Source organism: Guillardia theta (genome assembly GCF_000315625.1).
Source record: "Guillardia theta CCMP2712 unplaced genomic scaffold GUITHscaffold_4, whole genome shotgun sequence".
Lineage (NCBI taxonomy): Eukaryota > Cryptophyceae > Pyrenomonadales > Geminigeraceae > Guillardia > Guillardia theta.
The window spans coordinates 281,898-302,067 of NW_005434670.1; the positions used below are offsets into that span (position 1 = coordinate 281,898).

General features: G+C 53.7%; 6 protein-coding genes across 6 annotated transcripts; 5 read left to right on the forward strand and 1 right to left on the reverse strand.

The window, feature by feature from the left end:
- Positions 1 to 435: 435 nt before the first annotated feature.
- GUITHDRAFT_100236 (hypothetical protein) lies at positions 436 to 2,282 on the forward strand (the record flags this gene model as incomplete). Its single annotated transcript, XM_005840908.1, has 2 exons — positions 436 to 537; positions 774 to 2,282. 2 exons carry the CDS (start codon positions 436 to 438, stop codon positions 2,280 to 2,282), a joined length of 1,611 nt encoding a protein of 536 aa, XP_005840965.1.
- A 4,240-nt stretch (positions 2,283 to 6,522) lies between these two features.
- GUITHDRAFT_132415 (hypothetical protein) lies at positions 6,523 to 6,969 on the forward strand (the record flags this gene model as incomplete). The annotated part of the gene is made up of 1 exon (XM_005840909.1): positions 6,523 to 6,969. The coding sequence occupies one exon, from the start codon at positions 6,523 to 6,525 to the stop codon at positions 6,967 to 6,969; it is 447 nt and encodes a 148-aa protein (XP_005840966.1).
- A 1,022-nt stretch (positions 6,970 to 7,991) lies between these two features.
- Positions 7,992 to 10,481, reverse strand: GUITHDRAFT_132416 (hypothetical protein; the record flags this gene model as incomplete). The annotated part of the gene is made up of 15 exons (XM_005840910.1): positions 7,992 to 8,078; positions 8,133 to 8,169; positions 8,253 to 8,452; positions 8,603 to 8,746; positions 8,863 to 8,922; positions 9,101 to 9,130; positions 9,181 to 9,237; positions 9,366 to 9,438; positions 9,481 to 9,523; positions 9,658 to 9,708; positions 9,755 to 9,829; positions 9,888 to 10,154; positions 10,209 to 10,269; positions 10,303 to 10,376; positions 10,436 to 10,481. 15 exons carry the CDS (start codon positions 10,479 to 10,481, stop codon positions 7,992 to 7,994), a joined length of 1,305 nt encoding a protein of 434 aa, XP_005840967.1.
- An 874-nt stretch (positions 10,482 to 11,355) lies between these two features.
- GUITHDRAFT_100239 (hypothetical protein) lies at positions 11,356 to 13,063 on the forward strand (the record flags this gene model as incomplete). Its single annotated transcript, XM_005840911.1, has 12 exons — positions 11,356 to 11,435; positions 11,486 to 11,663; positions 11,721 to 11,756; positions 11,814 to 11,862; positions 11,907 to 12,142; positions 12,187 to 12,317; positions 12,367 to 12,421; positions 12,469 to 12,521; positions 12,579 to 12,658; positions 12,710 to 12,751; positions 12,808 to 12,851; positions 12,998 to 13,063. 12 exons carry the CDS (start codon positions 11,356 to 11,358, stop codon positions 13,061 to 13,063), a joined length of 1,050 nt encoding a protein of 349 aa, XP_005840968.1.
- A 444-nt stretch (positions 13,064 to 13,507) lies between these two features.
- Positions 13,508 to 14,755, forward strand: GUITHDRAFT_63734 (hypothetical protein; the record flags this gene model as incomplete). The annotated part of the gene is made up of 3 exons (XM_005840912.1): positions 13,508 to 14,091; positions 14,134 to 14,363; positions 14,415 to 14,755. 3 exons carry the CDS (start codon positions 13,508 to 13,510, stop codon positions 14,753 to 14,755), a joined length of 1,155 nt encoding a protein of 384 aa, XP_005840969.1.
- A 1,242-nt stretch (positions 14,756 to 15,997) lies between these two features.
- GUITHDRAFT_132419 (hypothetical protein) lies at positions 15,998 to 19,208 on the forward strand (the record flags this gene model as incomplete). Its single annotated transcript, XM_005840913.1, has 10 exons — positions 15,998 to 16,237; positions 16,284 to 16,547; positions 16,634 to 17,168; positions 17,219 to 17,308; positions 17,370 to 17,692; positions 17,748 to 17,864; positions 17,913 to 18,117; positions 18,163 to 18,372; positions 18,426 to 18,925; positions 18,972 to 19,208. 10 exons carry the CDS (start codon positions 15,998 to 16,000, stop codon positions 19,206 to 19,208), a joined length of 2,721 nt encoding a protein of 906 aa, XP_005840970.1.
- Positions 19,209 to 20,170: the final 962 nt, after the last annotated feature.

Consider the following 20,170-nt stretch of genomic DNA (forward strand, 5'->3'; position numbering starts at 1 on the left):
CAGTATCCTCATCCTCTCCTCCTCCTCCTCAACCACACCACTCTCCTCCTCTCTTCCTCCTCCTCCTTCTTCCTTCTTCCCCTTTCTCCTCTCTCTCCTCCTCTCCTCTCCTCCTCCTCCCTTTGCTCTCCTCCTCCTCCCTTTGCTCTCCTCCCTCTCCCTCATTTCTCCTACCTCCCCTCTCTTCCCTTTCTTCCCTGCCCCCTCCATGTTTCCATCTCTCCCTGTTGTCCGTCTTTCCTCGTTCTCATCCTCCGAGCAGGCAGAGAAGTATCTCAGTGCAGCAGAAAAAGCTGCCAGAGAGAAGCAGAAGGTGAAGCAAGAGAAGGAGGAGGAGGAGGAGGAGGAGGAGGATGACGGACGGAGCAGGAGGAGGAGGAGGCAAGGAAAGCTGCATCAGCCAAGGACGACGGAGTCGCTAGAGCCCTGCAGGAGATGATGTACGGGACCTTGGAGGTGCCAAAGAAGGAGAAAGAGATTCAGATAGAGAAGCCGTCCTTCTACGATTTCCCTCCAGACACTCTCACTGATGAGCAGGTAAACCCTGAGCCTGCTGTGAATTTCGGTGATGGATATCACGGGCGTGTTGGGGCTGCTTGTTGCGATAATTAGACCGATTATCATCGCTCTTGATTCCTGCCTTGTTGTTTGATGGCTGTTGAGAAGAGGAGTAGGAGCAGAAGCAGGAGCAGGAGCAGGAGCAGCAAGATCTGGTGGTGGTTGTGGAGGAGGAGGAGGAGGAGGAGGAGGCATACTGATCGTGCTGCCTACAGGTCAAGTTGATCAAGGAGTATGACAAACAAGTCCAGCTAATGGAGGAGGAGAAGGAGAAGCTCAGGAAGACGCTGGAGGCAGAGGCGAAGAAGATCCGAGGAGAGATCCAGGGAGTCATCGACGCATTCAACCACAGGCTGACGTCGCACATCGAGTTCAGGAGGCAGCACAACTCGAGGATCCTCGAAGTCGAGCTGGAGGTTTCGCTGCTGCTGGACTCGATCGTGAAGGAGGAGGACTACAAGATGCACTTCGACCGCCTCACGCGCAAGGTCGACACGACCTACCTCGACTACACGGGCTCGACCTCGGCGATGAAGGAGTTCAGGAGGGAGCTGGAGCAATTCCGGGAGGAGTACGAGACGCTGCTCAACGAGGACAAGAGCGTGGAAAAGACTTTCAAGAAAGAGTTCGTCGACAGCCCCTTCGTAGACGAGCTCACGAAGCTCTTCAAGAAGCGCAAGCAGCAGGAGGCGGAGGCTGAAGGCAGGGCGCTGACCCTGGACCCCTTCGCCGGCAAGGAGACGGGTAGGGAGGGGGCGCGGCCGGAGCCGATGAGCATGGACGAGCTGCCAGACGGGCTATCGCGGGAGCAGGGGGAGAGGTTCCTGGAGCTGAGGGGGAGCAAGATGGAGCTGGAGATGGCGGTGAAGAGCAACGCAAAGAAACTGCTGGCGATGAATCAGCACATGTCCGAGCTGAAGATGCTGCAGGCGGAGGCCTTCCAGCACTATGAGAATGCCAAGGAAGCGCTCAAGACCCTTCAGGACGAGCATCTCATGGACGTGTTCAACCTGTACATGCTCGTCAAGCTCAAGCAGGGGCAGGTGGAGCTGGATGGGGAGAGCATGCACGACGCGGGCAACGACGCCGCCATGATCGAGCGGGAGGCAACAGAGCGGCTGAACTCGCTGATCAAGACTTTAGGGCAAGAGAAGATCTCTCTCATGATAGAGACCAAAGACTTCAGGAAGAAAATCCACCTGCTGGACTGGACGAACCAATCCCTCCAGTTCCAGGCAGAGGAGGTGGCAGAAAACACGAGGTACTTCCAGCTGGTGTGGGTAACCAAGGAGCTCCAGTCCGTCATCAAGGGAGGGGTTGATCACCTCAAGTCAGCAGAGATCGCGACGCTCGAGAAGCAGCTCGAGCATAACAAGCACCTCCATGATGTCAAAGTGCAGGAGATGAAGCAACGGCTCTTCAGAGCTCACAAGCAGATCAGGGAGAAGGAGCTGGAGAACAGCAAGCTCCTCGAGTACGTGCAAGACCTTGCCGTCTCCGTCGCGCAGAGAGAGAAGATCATGAAGGTGAGGCAGTCGGAAGCAGAGTCGCTGGACGACAAGGAGTACAAGATGCAGGAGGTGATATGGAGGAGGCTTGTGCTGGAGGAAGCAAGGCAGCAGTCGGAGGACATCGCGGTGTTGAAGGCGGAGGTGGACAGGCTCCGTCAGAGAACTTTCCCGTCGTTTGCTAAGAGTTATGCGATGCAGAACGCGAGGAGGTGAGAGAGGAATCAGCATCAAGGTCCTCCACCAGATGATAAACGATTGTATGACATGTCAAACAACTTTCTCCGATACACCCAGAGAGCGGCTGCCGGGTCACAACAAGATAGAAAACAACAAGATAGAAGATAACAAGATAGAATATGCATCATTTATTTACAAAAGTGTGCCTTGCTCTATCTATCTCTCTCCGTCTTTGCTCTCCACTCCCATGAGCTCCCCCTCTCCTCATCCACCTGCAGCTTATCGCATCCTCCCCTTTGACCGTCTTGCCCGCCCCTGATGATGGAGCATAGCTCCTTCTTCTCGGTCCCTCAGCTCTTGCCCTGCATCGCTCGCCCTCGCTCATCCGCCGTCTTGGCGCTGCCTCCTTGCCAGCACACGCAAGCTCTCCCCTCGCTTCCTCCCTGCCTCCATGGGCTCGCTCCCACTCTCGCACGAACGACATGTCGTCCTTGGAGGATGGCAGGGGGTAAAAGGCATACGGCAGCGTGGAAGGGGAGGACACGGGGCAGGGGGAGGGGGAGATTCCGAACATCTGGAGGAAGGTGTGGAGGGGGGTAGGCTCAGGAGGATCGAACAACCACGTAGCTTGTGAGACCGTCATTTGAGTTCTCTGTTCAGTTGACTTCCGTAATCAGCGATGTTTGACTTGTGTCCTTCTTCTTTGGTATCTCCTCTCGACCTCTCTCGTGTGTCTGTCGCTGCGCGCTCCTCTTCTAGTCTCCTCTGCCTTCTTGATTTGCCAGTCGCTCCCTTCGTTGCTGTTTACCTGTTTCTCTTTGAATCTTTACCACATCCAAAAGGTCAGCGGAAACTCTGTAGTAAATACCTTCGAAACATGGATACCACCCCCTCAACCACCACCTCTACCCCTATCGCTCTTTGGCTCTACCCACTAAAGCTTTTATCACCCCACCCTACTTATTCTACTTGTTGTCATGTCTACACACGGGGTTGCCTGACATGAATATGACAGGTACGTAAATCCAGTTAGAGCCTTCTTGTACCCCCACCCCCTTCCTATCGTACCCCCACCCTACCATATTAGTACAATCTCAGCCTTGTCCCCCTGTTTTTTAGCACCCTGTTCATTGAACCCCCTTGTTTCATATTCAAAGTACCCACCCCATGCTAGGACCTCTTGACGTGTTCCCAGTAAAGTCATCGACTATCATGCACACGTTGTCTTCTTACTTCAAATCTTGTTGAATATTGATGAAATCTGCCTCAGAGTTTTGAAACATTCAACGACACTTGAAATCAATTTTCGGTCAGGGTGAGCCTCCGGAATTTACGCGACTCGCCTCTAACTAGTACTGGTAAACAGTCGGGGCGGCAGGCAATTCGGAAGTTTTTAGTTACTCGAAGTTACCGTCGGGTTCCGTCCGATCGGCGGCGGGCGGAAGACGGCTCGGACTCCGGGAGGCGGAGGCTTCAAGGCTTTACATTTGCCGGGAACTTGGCAGTCACTGGCAACTCAGAGAGCCGGCGGGTCCTTGCCGTCGGATGCGGCCGCCCGCGGCCTCCGAGCGGGGGTGGGGCTCCGGGCCGCGTAATCCCGGCGCGGCGGCCGGGGCCCGGGTACCGTCACGGTGTACGGTACGGGCTAGTACGGAGTACTACGATGACTGAGGCTCCGAGCGCGGGAGTCGGGTCTCAGCGCCGTTGCCAATACCGTGGGCCGGCGGGGCCGAACCGTTCGACCGGCCCGGGTCTGTCCGACTGACGGCGGACTCCGGGAGTCACCACTCCGACTCAGTGGTGGGCCGCAGGCCGCAGCCTGAGTGGCAGGCCCCAGGCTCCGACCCGGGGATCATCGGCCGATGGGCCAGTGCCATGCGGCACACGCGCCGCAGCGCCCGGCCCTCAGCCACGGTGTTGCCCTCGTGACCCGGTGCCGTACTACAGACCTCACAACCCCCTCCTTCTCCTGCCGTAGTACCGTACCGCTACCTGTCGACACCTGTGATACCAGTAAAGTCATCGACAGTCATCTCCTTTCATGTTCATGGAACCGTTGCGGTTCTGCCAGCCATCATGTCATGCTAGCTTTATCTCGTCAGCCGCTGGCCCTGTTTTGACCCCGGTTTGCCCCCCGCATCTCATCGCTGTTTTTACCTGCCTTGCTCTGTCGGCGGTTGTCCTCGCCTGTCTCACTTACCATCCCCCTGCCACTCTCTCTCTTCTTCAAGACTACTGCTGCTGCTGGAGCAGAGTTTTGGAGCACCAACCCTCAGATACGCTGGAAAAAGCTTGCAATGTATCTTTCCAGTACCAAACGCATTCTCCCTTCCACGCCCTCAGTAATGAAGCAGTTAGAGGCATTGGAAGCCTCCATCAGGATGATTAAGGAGGGCAAGACTTTGATCGGGGCGACAGGAGACCTTCTGTACTTAAAGAGCGTCGATTCTTGAATGCATGCGGAAATTCTTTGGAAAGTTGTATTAGGCTAAACACAGTGATTTCCTGAACCATGCCGATGGTAGATGATTCAAATTATCATCATGCTGATAGGAGGAAGCCGGACGCTATGTTGAGAAGAAGAAATGAGACCTGTTTGGTAATACCTGTTTCCTTGTACTATACATGTAATTTACAATGAATCTTTCGGTAAAACAACCATATCGTTCGATACAACTTACAGCAACTTCCTGCCACAGTCAGTGGTGCATCTCGTCAGTGGTGCATCTCAAGCAAACGAATAAAGAACGAGGTCTAGTGTGTCCGTCATCGAAAAATCAACTTGAGGTGCATCTATTCAACAGTTGAACATAGAGATGTAACTTTCTCCTCTCGCAATAAATGTGCTTTGGCGTGTCAATCGTTGGGATCATAATCTCGTGTTTCTCACAACACAATTTTGTCAGTGCGATGTTGTTTCGAAACAACGATCAAGCATATCTTGAAGCAAATACACCTGGAGCTGTGAAACTAGAGCCTCAACACGTATCTGCTGCTTTAAACCCCCAAGTCGAGGACTTCCCACACGTTGCATGCATCAGAACTCTCATCACAGCATTGGCGACTGATGACAGTTTGCACGGTCTTTATTTACATCTAATCGTTACCTTCACTTCTCCTATCCCGAAACTTGTATACACACAGCGTGAGCTTGCAGACTTGTGTCTTTCTGTGAGCAACGTCTTCCTTGTCCCCTGCGATCATCGTGTAGCCTCCCTTTTGTGCTTCCTCGCTCCTTCCTCCACCTCTGTGAGTCGCCCTGTGCTCTGGTCCGTATCGCTCGCCCTCGCTCATCCGCCGTCTTGGCGCTGCCTCCTTGCCAGCACACGCAAGCTCTCCCCTCGCTTCCTCCCTGCCTCCATGGGCTCGCTCCCACTCTCGCACGAACGACATGTCGTCCTTGGAGGATGGCAGGGGGTAAAAGGCATACGGCAGCGTGGAAGGGGAGGACACAGGGCAGGGGGAGGGGGAGATTCCGAACATCTGGAGGAAGGTGTGGAGGGGGGTAGGCTCAGGAGGATCGAGCCGCACGTCAGCTACAGGGTCCATCATGGTGGTTGGGCCAGGTTTCCTCACGCGCGTTACTCCTGCAGGTTATAATACGCGCAAGGGGCCTCACCCGAGCCTGCCACGGACCGCTGTTTGAAGATACATCGTTTCAGGTAGAAGTCTTAATTGAGTCCTCGTTTGGTCACGAGGGTGCGTGGACAAGGTAACGTGATAATTCAAGTTGCGGCGTGACGGTGACGGTGAGTGCTGTTCCGAACCATGACACTACAGTGTGACATCTCTGAGCACATGATCGGACTTCAGCTCGGAACGGCCGCGGGCGTGCCACCGGGTGGCCGTTGAAAAAACCCGGGCCCTCAGGCGACTGAGTCCCCGACGGTCACCGTTGAACTCAGTACGGTCCGGGCGGCACGGCCCTGACCAACTTGACGAAAGCGGCCGTCCGATCGAGTTCAAGCCCCAAGTCACTCAAGTTTCACGGTTTCGACACTGCTACTCGCACCACTAAAGAGACTTTGAAAGTTACTCGCCGGGCCGCGCGCCCGCACGGCGGCACCGCCGGGCCGTCCGCACAGCGGCGGGGCCGTCTGCACTGAGCTGAGTCACTCTCGGCTCGGAGGCCCTCCGACCTCAGAGCTCGCCGGGCCCGGGGGCCCTGCGGGCCCCGGCAGCGCGGCCGCCCCGGCCCGGGCCAATAAAAATTTGCGGCGCACGGTTGAAGGAAGAAGTTTACTCAAAGAAGTGGGGTGACGGGTGACTGGGGAAGATGAAGCCATGGCTGATTGCGGGGATGCTGGTGGTAGCGGCTGCCATGTTGGGGACGATGTGGAGCTTGAGAGAGTCAGGGGTGAAGTTCGAGCATGCCATGAGTGAACTTCTCGCGGTGAGGAGAGCACTGCAGACGGAGAAGATAAGAAAGTGGGCCGACATGAGGGGAATGCGATGGGTGGAGGATGCTTCCAAGTTCGTGGAGAACATAGGAGAGCCAGAGTATGGCAGCGGATCGAGCGAGGATGTTTGTGATCTGAACAAAGACATTTCGTCTCCCGAACGAGCAAGAAAATGGAGAAACTTTTGGTCTGCAAAGTATGGCACAGCACACAACACGTTCATAGATTGGTCTGGCACCTTGAAGACAAAAGTTCCGGAACCCAAGTGGGTAACGACGCTTCGAAGAACACAGGATAAGATATGCAGGTGGAGAAAGCTGTAGTTGTCTTTCTTCAACAGTTGAGAACCTGTGACTGTGGGCTTGTATACACAGGAATCCATTTGTCATGCACAAACCGGCGTGCAAGGAGTGGTGAGGAGATCGATTGTGAGCTTGTTTTGGAGGTCTCAGAGGATTGATCAGGTGGAACACAAGATGTGGTGTACCGACACCGTGAGTTTCTTTGGCTCCTCCTCTCCTCGAGCACACGGTGAATTTCTTTCAGATGCGACACAGCGAGTGAGAGCATGTCGGGGCTTCCTTCGCAGGCAAGTCAATCTTGCTTGGTAGATGATTGTCTGGACTGACGATGATTCGTTCTTGCCCTTGCCCTTGTTGTTCAACAGGGATTCTTTCATGAAATTGGTATCTAGGGAATGATTGTGTTTTCTTTCTCTTTCACCTCACACTCGTGTGGTTTTTCTCCCCCACCCCCCTTAAATCAGATCATAGCTTTCTTGTACCCTACACTGATGAACATGCAGTTAAAAGACTTTTCCCTTGACTTCTCCTCCTCCTCCTCCTCCTCCTCCTCCTCCCTCTCCCTCCTTGTAATCGTCTTTGTCGTCACCATCTTCACTTCATCATCTGTTCGACAGAAGATGGTCCGCAGCAAGCTCCACGTTGTTGTCATACCTTAACCATATCCGGGTCATATGACTGGTCTGCTCTCACCTCAACAGAATTTCTCACCTCAATAGAGCCTGTTCTGCATCCCTCCGATCGAAACCAAGTGCCTTCATTCACACCACCGTCATCTCAGACCAGAAAAACATTCATCTCAATATCAAGCACCATTCATAACATTCTCCTCAATATCAAACACCATTCATAACATTCATCTCACATCCAACACCAATCGTAACATTCATCTTATAGCAGACACAATCATCGTAACATTCATCTCGTATCAAACAAGACATTCATGCAATCTCACCATCAAAGTCTCCATAGCTTGAGAATCCACTCGGTTGCCCTCTGATAGCACAGACCTGTCAAACCGGCTCTTCCCTCCCTCCACACCTTCAGAGCTCACCATTCACCGGAGCTTCTTCGATCTCGTCCAGCCCGCCATGCTGCATGCTCGGAGGGGCCCACCGGTCTCTTGTCCCCTGCTCCATCCCCTCAGAACAAATTCCGCGCTCCCCCCTCCTCCACTTCCTCACCGCAGATCGATCGAGCGGCTCCTCCTCCGCATCCTGCCTATGTTCATGTCGAGGGAGGTCCAGGGGGCTCGCCATGCTGCCAAGTCTCAACTGCATGCTTGTGGAAGGAGAGAATTTCACCTCCTCTGCTGCAACTGCCTTTGCCTTCTCTCCCTCCAGGACCCTGCCCCTCCCACTTGCGGATGACTAGCGACTGGATTGCGCTGGGAGCGAAGAGGATCAGAGAGCATAGGAGGGGATGAGGAGGAGTAGAGGGAACCAGAGGCTCCAAGAGTGGGAGGAAGACCACTCTCACATATCTGATGATTACTGGATGAGTCCTGCGAGATCTCTTAGCTAAATCAAGCAAGGTGAGAGTGAGGCAAAAATGGCGAGACAGGGAGACTGGAGGCTGAGAAAGAGATGGAGAGGAGGGAGAGTTGAAAGAAAGGACAGGGATTGTGGTATGACAAAGGAGATGGTGAACAAACCTCCATCTTCGTAGGCCAAACTCCTCTCTGCTGTACAACCATCCTGCTATCTGTGACAAGGTCATTCCTCATCCCTTCTCTGCCCTCCTTCTCGCTCACAATCCCTGTCACTGACGCTGCCAACGTTCCAGGGACGCGGAAAAGCTGACAATGCACTAGTCACCAAGGATAGAGAGCGGGAGGGAGGGAGGGAGGGAGGAGAGGAGAGAACGGGAGCGACGGGAGTGAGGGGCAACAGGAGCGATTAGGAGGAAATCAACCAGTAGATGCAGGGCCACTAGGTATGTGAGTGATTTGTCCGACAACCGAAACCCCATGATCTGCAACCAGGTCAGAGGATGATGGGGGGGAGCAGAGTTTACATCAAAGCTTGTCACTGATGGGATCTCATGGTAAAATTGGACCAAAGTTGCAAACTGGGCACGGGAAACTTCATGTCAGACGTTGAAAACATTCCAGTTGTTCTGCCATGCAATCGTTACGCCTTCAGGTTCTTACCAGAATCCCGTATGGTCCGCAAGCAACTTCCTGCAAAGAATCTTTTTACTTGTACATCAAAGTGCAAAATGAGAGGAAACCTGCAGGAAACCATCTCTTCCCAATACAACCAAGGCGATAGAGAGGAGGCTACTTATCTTGATCGATAGTGACAACACAAATCAAAGGATACAAAGATCACCGTTGTTGTGATCATCAAGAATGCACCGTACTGATCGGAACAGCTCATGAGCTGGCAGAAGAGCATGTTTCGACGAGCAGTTACCTTGCTCGCCCCCCAATGTCTCTCAAACTGCCGGAAGCGATAGAACAGAAAGATCCCGCACAAGGATTGCCACCTGAAGATTCTCAGGCACGCAACTTGACAAGTGGGAGCTCACCATGAAGGAAAGTATAACACAAACGACATCAAGTTGATCAACACTGCCAAACAGAATGTTCAGCCAAGTGTGAAGAAACCAAAAGGCTGGGATGAGCAGGAGCAGGAGCAGAAGCAAAGAAAATAAGCAGGGACAGGGAAGCAGCAGGAGTGCAAAGCACAAACACAACAAAATTACTTCTTCCGATTCCCAACTTCCACACGTCAATCGACAATCCTGTGTCAGCCCCTGGCCACTGGTCACCAACGTTCCCTGACGTCAACCCTCAACCCACCACTGAGAGCCACGTAGATCATCGACATGGCACAGTAGCCGACGAGTCCCTTGGTAACTGGGGCGTTGCTGAACCCTGGGATGGGAAGGGAGGAGATCAGAGGTGGAGACTAGCAGGAGGAGGGAAAGTGAACCTGAGGGGCTCGGAGGCTGGAGGCGGAGGCTTCTTCGGAAGACAAGGTAGAGGAGGGGAAGTACAAACATGAAGTTGATGACGTCAGCAGCGATGGTCATCGGCGATGATCTCCGTCTCGGGTCGTCGAAATGCAGGAGGGAGTCAATGCCACCGCTGGTTGAGCGGGAAGACGTGCGATTGAGGCCATGGCTGTTCAGGGAGGAGTTTGTGTGCCTTGCGTACCACAACTTGTTCCGCAGACTCTTTGTGTTCTGTGCCGGCTTGTCTGTTGAGAGTCAAGACGCTATGAGAGACAGCAGAGATAGATCTGTCATGATACCGAGATCCCATACGATTTCCGATTGCTCTCTGACGCTTTTCTGCACTGTCAAGCCGTCAACCTTGGAAGCAAGTGTAAGAAGTCTTTGTCATACCAGCATCTTGTCTCGCAGAGACATCAGCCATGTCACCCGAGGTCTTGAATCAACCGAGAAGCTTACAATCGCCCCTGAGGAAAGAAACAATCACGTCATTCTCGTTTGCGAGCTCATCGTCCCCCTGAATAACCAGACAAGAAGGACAGAGATAAGTAAAGGAGACCACCAGAAACCATGAAGGGGTGCAGGAAGGAGCATGTGGCTGGACAAATGAAGAGATGATGTTAGGGTGGCGTTGGAGGAGAGGAGAGGAGAGGAGAGGAGAGGAGAGGAGTGGAGTGGAGTGGAGTGGAGAGGATTAGGAGGGGAGGGGCGGCTAGGAGAAACATGGAGAGATGGCCAGCAGGGAGAGCAGAGGGTGGAGGAGGAGTGAGAAGGGAGAGGATAGGAGGAAGGAGAGAGGAGGGAGAGGGGCAGGTCACGTCATATGTGAGGAGGGGACGAAGACCAGGTGCGTTGTGCTCGCCATGTCATGGATTTCCTTCTTCGTCCTTTTTTTCTTTGGTCTCTTTGTTTCTTTTACACGGTTTGTGCTATGGTGCGGTACGGGAATGGATTCAGCAAGTTCATGCGGGTGCGAAGGTAAGGGGTGGGGAGGGGAAGGGAGCTGAAGTTTGAAGAGAGAGATGGAGAGGAATTGCAGGAGATAGATCAGGACAAACAAGTTTTGAACAAGAAGGAGGTACATTGAGGAGGGAGGATGATTAGGCGACGGGGAGAGGGAGGGGAGAGGAGGAGATTTAGAGGAGCTGTCGAGTTCTTCACATGTTTACTTGAGCATGATGGAAAGAATCATGGAAAGTTGATCTGAGCAATGCTTGAGAGAAGTTTTAAGACGTTGGGTGGAATTGAGCGGAGCAACTAATCGAAGCCGTTGTGTTGGTCTAATTCTGATACACTTCCTGGTTCGCTCTGGGATTCATCAGGAGTGTGCTCCAGGCTCTGCAGGTGTTGTTAAGGGTGTGTGATCGTTCATGGATGAGTTGTTATGTCACAGGGATCATTCCTCCACATCGCATTCGGTGACGAGGAGGTCTCGAAACCCAAGGCATGCGTCTTGCTTCTGTGACGTGGAAGCAGGAGTCTGTCAGATGGACGTTTCTCGATCCCATGCTGCAGCAGATTCAGTGGTACGTGGATCGACTATGAGGGTTGACGAGGACGTTGATGATGGCGCCAGGACGTCGACAGAGCAGCATGACGCAGGGTCCCACAGGAATGGTAACAAGAACCACCCGTCGACGATGCCAGAAGCAGGTTGTCTTCAAGTTTCCGACATCCTCGACGTCTCCACTCTGCACAACGTGGACATGGCTTTCGAGGTGTACATGAACGACGGCCGCTCGCATGTCATGAGGGTGAGGCGCGACGGATGCGACTGGGGGGGGGGGGGGTAATCCCTGAGATCTGGACAGGCACAAACGTGGAAGGACTTCGAGACATGGTTCCAGGTACGCACATGAAGTCACGCTTAGCTGCTGGCCTGCCTTGAACCTTTCAAACACAAGGCGCTGAGCTTCCTCTCGAGCGCGGAGTCGATGAATGAGGACAACACAGGTTGACTATCCGCACCCGATGGGGTCGTGCTGATGGCGCTACAGCGGCACAGGAGACTCGCAGTTTCAACCAGGCGAGTGGGCTGAACGCAGAGGCCAACAAGAAAATCTCAGCAGGGAAGTTGGGAGGGAGTGCAAGGAAGGCCGTCGACGACGTCACTGCGGGCAAGTCATGGGACGATCAGGACATGTTAGAGATATCGGGTCGAAGAGCTCCGATCGATCAGTTCTCGGACTTGTCTTCGGAGAGAGGCAGCGACAGGGGAGAGGACCCTATGGACGTGAGCGCATCCTTGGAAAGAGCTCGCGTACTGACCTGTAACAGAAGCCAAAGTCGTCGAAGTCTACCGCTATGGACCTCAAGTTTCTCAAGTTCGATGACGAAGACGGAGATGACGAGGAAAGGGCTGGCTCGCAACAGGACAGACGCCTTGAGGAGGAGAAGAACACGCCAAGGTAAGGATTCCTTGACCTTCCTCTTCAGCTGCGTTAACTCTGCTTCCAGCGAACTGCCAGATGAAATTTACCTGAAGGAGTTGAGGAAGGTGCATGCATACCAGGTGGATAGCGATGAGGCTGCTCCTCCTTCATCATCGCGTGATCGCAGGCGGACAAGAGAGCAGAGCTGGAATCTCTGATGTCTCAGTTGCGCAGGAACAGGTGAGGAGGATGTCGCCAGCCAGCAACGTGACGGTCTGACGGGCATGAGACTCGCAGGGAGCGCAACAAGGCACTTCGTCGACGTCTGGAGCTTCAGAATGCAGAGAGCAATCAAAGGAGGATCAATGACGACATGAGTGATGCTCCATAAGCGCTTGAAGCTTGCCCCTGACGCTCCTTTCAAGCAGATTCCGTCAGCGAGACTGTCTCGGTTGCGTCTTCGACAGCAAGTATGTTCTCCCTCGCTCCTGCCTCACTCTCTTCCCTTGCTCAAGCATGCGCATAGGCAGCGTCAACGTGAAGATTGAAGAGGTCAGGAAACAGCTCAAGGTACTACAAGAACATCAAGTTTGTGTGTTGGTGGTAGTGGGGTATGGAAAGCGGTGCAGAATCTGCGGAGGGCGAGGAGTCGAGGAGGAGAGACGAGGAGGAGAGACGAGGAGGAGGAGGAGGAGGAACTGACTAGTTTGTGGCAGAGGAGCGAAGCCATGAACCTCGAGCTGTGGCGAGAGATCGACAGAATGAGCATGGCGCTGCGTTGAGGTTCAGGGTTGTTGAGTAAACCTTTCTATTGAGCAGAAGGGCAGCAAAGTAAAACTACCAGCCATCCTGGTTCTTCTTACCAATGCCCCCATGTTTCGCACATGCGGCCACATGACAGTGCGGCAAGTGGGCGAGATGCAGGGAGGAGAGCGTGTGCGAGTTTGTAGTGTGTCCAACATGTCTCCCCTGTGTGTGAGGGGATCAAACGGGCCCCAAGATGCGAGCAGTGAGTTAGTGCAATATGTCTGCAATGATCAAAACGAGCCTTTGATGTTGTCTTTATTGAGATGGTTCGCAGGTTGAACCCACTTGTTGTTGCTACTTGTCGTCAAGGATGAAGTTGTATGATCGCACATCGCCTTCGTTGTAGAACTTCAGTCCGTGGCTACTTGTTGTTGTTGATCTTCGTACTCTCCTCGGCGTCCGGCGGTCATTGCAGCAAGATGAAAGCTCAAACGAAGCCGCAAAAGTCAGTGGCAGCAAAACAGCAGAACTCGATGAGCGAGCTGGACAGATACTTTGTGAATGTGTATGGGAGCAAGAGATGGTCCGAGCTGAGAGAAGCGCTGGAAAAGCCTACCGAGCATGTAGCCTGGATCAACCCCTTCTGCGATTTTCAAGAGCAGACAGCTAGCCGTCTTCTCGGAGAAGAGAAAATCTTCGATGCTTCAGTGTGGAAGCTGGTCAGGTACAGCGACAAATTTTCTTTCATGGTGCAGCGAGACGATGTTCCATCCGATATCAAGGTGAACATGCCTCCTCCTGCGCCCATCGGCTTGCGGCAGCTGCACAGCCACTACGTCCTCGACGGCGCCTCGCCGCTCCCCGCCATTTCCCTGCGGGCGGCTCCAGGGAGTCGAGTCCTGGACATCTGTGCAGCTCCAGGAGGAAAGTCTCTTGTGATTGCAGGAGGGCTCTTCGATGTTGAGACGTCAGGGGCTAAGAGTATGCTGACGTCCAACGATCGCTCGCAACCTCGTCGAGACCGTCTGTTGCAAGTGATGCGGGAGTACATTCCTGCCGAGCTGTTGAAGAACGCAGCAAGTAAGGACTCGGGCTCTTATCAGAGGAAGTTTCAGGGCATTCTCTCTGTCACTGGTGTTGACGCCACGTTGTGGGGCCGAAGTCCAGCAACGTGTGGATGCTTTGACCGCATTCTCGTCGATGCTCCCTGCAGCAGCGAACGGCATATTGTGCATGGCTCCAGTGGCAGCTCCTGGACACATTCTAGATTGAAACGGGACGCAAAGCTGCAGGGACAAATACTGCAATCCGCGATCAGAGTTCTGAACCCTAACGGTGGGATGCATGGTTGTTGCAGTAGAGACAGTAGTAACGGTTTCCTCGCAGGTGGTCGACTGGTCTACAGCACGTGCTCCATCGCTCCAGAGGAAAACGACGAGGTGATCTCGAAGATCATCAATAATTCTCGATTGGCCAAGGGGCTGAAAATTCTGGATCCTCTGGTTGAACTACAACACGAGGCCCTTGGCGGTCTGTTACAAGGTGTGGAAAGAACCAAGTACGGTGCTATTATGCTGCCGGACAAGAGCAAATATGGGCCGTTGTACTGGTGCGTCATGGAGAAAACCATCAGCGGCGCTGCCGGCACAGCATGGCTAGAATCTGAGTCAGATTCAGATTCCGAGAACCAGTCAGGCGAGTCTTCCGAGGGTCAGGAAGAAACCTGATTGAGGTACACCGATTAAACTTTTCGACTCAGCGCCATCTTTTCTCCTCTTGTCAAGATCTGTACACCCCTCGGAATAATTTTCTCGTGCCTTGGCATTGGGACGTGCCGGCGCACATTTACTTCTGTCATTCGGCTAATCCCGATCGATTATGAAAATCTACATTGATCTCGACTTACACTGCAGGTCAGTCATAATGAGATTAGAAAGCTCCGCTGTAGCTCGATCCCCCGGCCGACTGTTCGGTGTACACGACCTTCCTGCCCGTTCCCATGTGTCCCATCCAGCCGGACTGGTCGTTGTCGAACCATCCATCGAAGTTCTGTGTGGCTAACAAGACGACAAGTGAGTAGAGGGAAACTTGCCGAATCTGCAGAACAGCACACAGCGCGAGATTCACCAGCCAGCGCAAAAGAGTACATGGCTTTCAAGACAAATGCCCCCCCATCATCGGAACAACATTCAAGAATCATCCGAATTCAAGTCAAACATTGCGGTTACTTACCCGAAGAGTACCACGGGTCAGTCTTGCAATAACTGAACTGAGTGCAAGTGCCGGAAATCAAGTCATCAGAGATTGGCCAGTCGTACTCTAAGAGACAATGAGTCAGTATTCTTGCCCGGTATCAACTTGCAATTGAATCCCCTTCCGATTGCATGGCCGCGGCAGCAGCACTATCGAACATTAAACACTGAGTGTCTGAACTGCTAGCCTAAGTGCCTCAAACTTCACTGTGACGGTTTTGGATCTGCATCTTCACAAACATGTCGGCCCACTAGCGACTAGTGACTTGACTACAGTGACATAGCCTACTACCAAGTCTGAAAGTTTAACTAGTAACGCAACAATCATACCGAGATGAACTGAGCAACATCATGGCACTGACAACTCAGTGTGACCGTTCCGAAGTTCCAGGTTCGGAACCGTCCGTACTACCGTTCATCGTATGGACTAGCGTACTAGCCTATCTCGTGACTACTGATGCCAATGGCAGCTGTCACTTACTGTATTCCTCCTCCGGGACGAGGGAAGTCATCTGGCGCGCAAGAGCGAACATGTTGGTCGCAGGTGCCGGAAATAGTGTTGACCTATCGGTTTTATTCCGTTACAGCTCAGTCTGGAAATGGCCCTCTGACCAGCCGAGTTGCGCGGCGCGGCGCCCGCACCGTACGGTCCCGGACCGGCCGGGCCGATCGCCGGGTTCCGTTACGCTCGTTACACTTTTGCCCGACAGATCGCCAATGCAAGCATGCTACTGCCTCCTCCTCGCCTTCTGTGTCCTCGTCCTGCCCCTGTTGGCTCAACCCGATGATGCTGGGACACGAGTGGGTCTGCTGGTGCAGGGACCTACATCCAAGGGCTTGTTCAGGGATGCTGAGTGCCTCATGTGGGCCCTGAGCCGAGACCCTGTCCGCATGCATGGAATAACGCCCAGGGTTGTATCTGTCTTCTTCACTCCAAGCTATGCACTGTTGGACAAGGTATGCTCATGGCTGCTGGTGTATGGTTATTGATGTGATTACCAAGGCAATTGAATTGGGTGCGAGCTGCATAGGGGAGCAGGGAGGGAGGAGGTTCTGCACTACACCTGAACCACTGCATAAGGATGACTCAAGCATCTTTGCGAATCATCTCTTCTACGATGGCAAGGACTTCCGAGATTGGATACAGACAATAGATGTCCTAGTCATCTTTGAGTCTTTGCTGATGAATGTCTTGAAGATAGCTCACCAATCCGGGGTCAAACGCAAAATTCTTGTGCTCAATATTGATTGGACAGATGGCAACAAGGTGAACCGCAAGAGTGTAGTTTTACAAGATTAGATGTCGTCTCATGTATGAGGTCTCCATCTTGATGGCTGACTGCCATGTTTCAGATTTTGGAAGCCGCTTCTGCCATCCCAGGGCTCCGTTTCTGGGTCAAGGGAAGGGTGACTTTAGAAAATATCAAGACCATTACGACGAAGCAGAGGGCCAAGCATGTCAAGATAGACCTTGTCCCATGGTCCATCCCAGATCCTGTTATTCGCAGCAGAAAAGCGCCTGGAAAAGTTGTCCGTTTGATTTTTATTGCGGGCTATGGGGGGATCTACAACAGAAGGGGTGGGGATATTGTGCTGAAGGCGTATTATGAAGCATACCAGCAACTCAAAGGAAAGATCAGACTTTCGTATTACACTGCTCGCAATCCACAGGACTATGACATTGCAGTGGATAAGAAGTGGATGGAGCAACCGAACTTGGAGATGCATGTTGGAACTCACCGCCGGGAAACGCTATGGAAGGCAATGAGCAAGGAGGTTGAGTTGTGCATGACGTTCTTTTTGAAGGCTCTGCTTGCTTCCGACGTGGTCCTGTATCCTTCTCGCTGGGAAGGACTAGGTCTCTCCCTCCTCGAAGCTTTGCATGCCGGTGACGACAGCAGCCAATCTGCGGGGGCAGGGGCTGATAGTTGATGTCAGGAGTACCCGCGATAGTTACTGACGGATGGCCCATGAACGAGCTGGTGCAGCATGATCATAACGGAATCTTGGTGCCTGCAAAGCAAACAGGTAATGCATAATTCTTCTGTGATGTGTCTCTCTGAAAGTAAGGTTCTTCGTTCCTCCCCAGGTTGGTTTCACATGGCTCCCAAGTGGGAGGTAGACCCTTCCTCCTTAGCCAAAGCTATCATCCGCATTGCCAGCAACAGGAAACTGCTACGTCGTCTTACCTGCCCCTCTCCGGGTGAATTGCTGGCGAGGCAACACCACTTCATCATGACAGCAAGACAAGTCATTCTCAGCGAGCCCCAGCCAAGGATTGCTTCGTTTACAGCAGGTCCACATCCGGAGTATCTTCGAGCTGAGTACTTCCGGTCTGATGCGTTCAGAAAGTTTGGGTATAAAGTTGTCGAGTATTCGTACGGAGATGATCTCAGAAATCTTTCTGGAAAGGTTTGACTTGCTGCATTCCTTGTGGTTTTTTTTTTGACTGTGTGACTCTGATCAGAACTTCGACTTCGCGCTGGTTGCTAAGGCACCTCACGTGCAGTGGGTCTCGTACCTCAAGTCAGTGATCAAGGCACCTGTCTTCATGTGGTTTTGGGATCCCATCGACTATGGAACGGTGAGCCTGCCTCGATCCATCTGGAGGGCTGAGACTTGTTCCGCTCAGGAGAGGAGGATGTGGTTTGAACAAGTAGCTCCCATGTTTCGCTCGGTCATCCTGAACGAGAAGGGGAGGGAGGGCATGTGGGCAGCGAGGGGCCTAGACGTTCATTACGTGGAGGAAGGGATCATGCTTCAGGGTGACCGAGGAGCGGGTCGACGACCGACCTTCGACGCACATGGCAAGTATGACTTCGATGTCAGCTTTCAAGGTGACCAACTCGGTCAGGTCTGACCCATCTGACCAGACTTGTCAGGGACTGTCTACCCATACCCTCCTGATATCCCACGAGTTAGCGTCTTGCTGAGTCTCAACAGATCGCAAGACTTGGAGCTAGCAATCTTCGGGCCCGAGGAAATGTGGCAGTCGCTCAACCTGAGCAGCAGAGGGAGATCGTACGGAGCTCAGTCTCGAGCCATTCACAGAAACTCCAAGATTTCACTCTCCCTTTCCCGCCTCCAGAGAGGTGTGTCTCCTTTCCCTTTCCCTCTTACTCCTGAGGCCCCTGACCTCCGTTAGATGTCGAGCTGTACCGCTCCGAGCGATTCATGGATGGCGCCGCATCGGGGGCTTGCGTGCTTTCAGAGAACTTTCCTGGAGTTGACATCGTCCTCCCTCGTGAATCTGTTCTGATAGCAAACAGCCAACGAGATTATCTGGAGGTCGCTTCCAAGGTTGTTGCGGATCCCGGCGTTTGCAGGCAACAACGACTGCTGGCAGAGGCGAGTGCGTGGGGGTTCCATACGTGGGATGACAGCGTGGGGAAGTTCTTGTCACTGATAACTAGCCGTCTCGATCAGTCCAAGGTGCGTCATTGCAGTAGGACAGTCGGAGAAGACTGTTGCAGCAGCGAGCACTACAACTTGAATCTAGGGACGTCGTTGATGGGATGGGGGGATAGCCAGAGCAGGACATTTGTCACCAGCACAATCGTTGAAGGGGGGGTGTACTTCTGGGCAGCGATATCTGACTGCCCTTCAAGCATTCTTGCATGGGAAAACATCGCCATCTCGTTCTTGGTACCTTTTGTTGGCTGCTGAGCTCAACGCTTATCCCTCTTGGCAGGCGCAGAGGCAGGTCTCACTGGCTGTGCGCAGCGAGAGGACTGCCATGAGAATCAGGGGCAAGGTCGTGGCGGCTCCTCCTCGGAATCACGGAGCAAGAGCCTTGAGCTTGTTCCAAGACTCCTTCGGGCACAGTGAGGAGTTGGTAGCCTGCGAAGTCGACAGAGCTGGACGTTGGTGCAGAGACATCAGCATGATCAGCTTCAACTATTACCTCCGGTTACGAAGCCCTGAATGAACTCCTGACCGTGCCATCAGTGGTGGTGTCACAGTGACGCGGCGGTTACCAGTGACCGTCCGAGGCCGCCCGGCCGCCGCTGGCCCTCAGGACTCGCCACAGGCTTTCGAGTCAAGCTACTGTGACTGCAGTACAGCCACGCGCGCGGCCCGGACTGTCACCGGACTGTGAATTCGCCTCGGAACTCAAGCGGGCCTCGGCCCGGGGCGGCCACGGTCCTCGGACCGTGACTCGGGCCGGGCGCGGCGGCCGCGGAGTCAGTCACGCCGCGGCCCGGGGCCCGGGGCTACCGTACGGCCCGCCCGGCCGGGCCGCCGCTGGCCCTCAGGACACAGGCTTCCGAGTCAAGCTACTGTGACTGCAGTACAGCCACGCGTGACGGTGTGGGCCACAGTGAAGCGCCGCGGGCGGCGGACAGGCTGTGACCGTGGCTGTGAATTCGCCTCGGGACTCAGCCGCCGGGGCCTCGGGGCGCGGCCAGTCCTCGGACGCCCCCGGGGCCCTCAGCCCTTGAGTGACTGGCTTACTACTGGCTAGTCCGAATTGCAACAAATCAAACGATTGGAGCCGTTTACAGTTTGATGAGTAAAAAAGTTGGAAGCAAAGTTTCACTTAAGTTGAGGTCGCTGTGAGGTGCAGTAATAAAACTACTAGGCTACCCCTTCGGACCCCCACCGGTCGGGTGCTGAATATGTCCAACCCCTAAGTCCGCCGAGAGCTTCGAGCCCCCGGGCTACAGCTAATCATGACTAGCAGCTTGAGGGGAATCCGTCACGCTGAGAGGGGTGGATAACGGTAAGGCTGCTGGCCCTGCTAGTTCAGCTAAAAACGGACTCAGACTGGCCTACCGTAAGACTTATGAACACCGGTAGTACCGGCCACCCCTCCCCCCAACCACTGTAACGCAATTATCGGCGGGGTGGTACCCCACCGTCATGGAGGCTGCGGAATTTGAGTGAAAG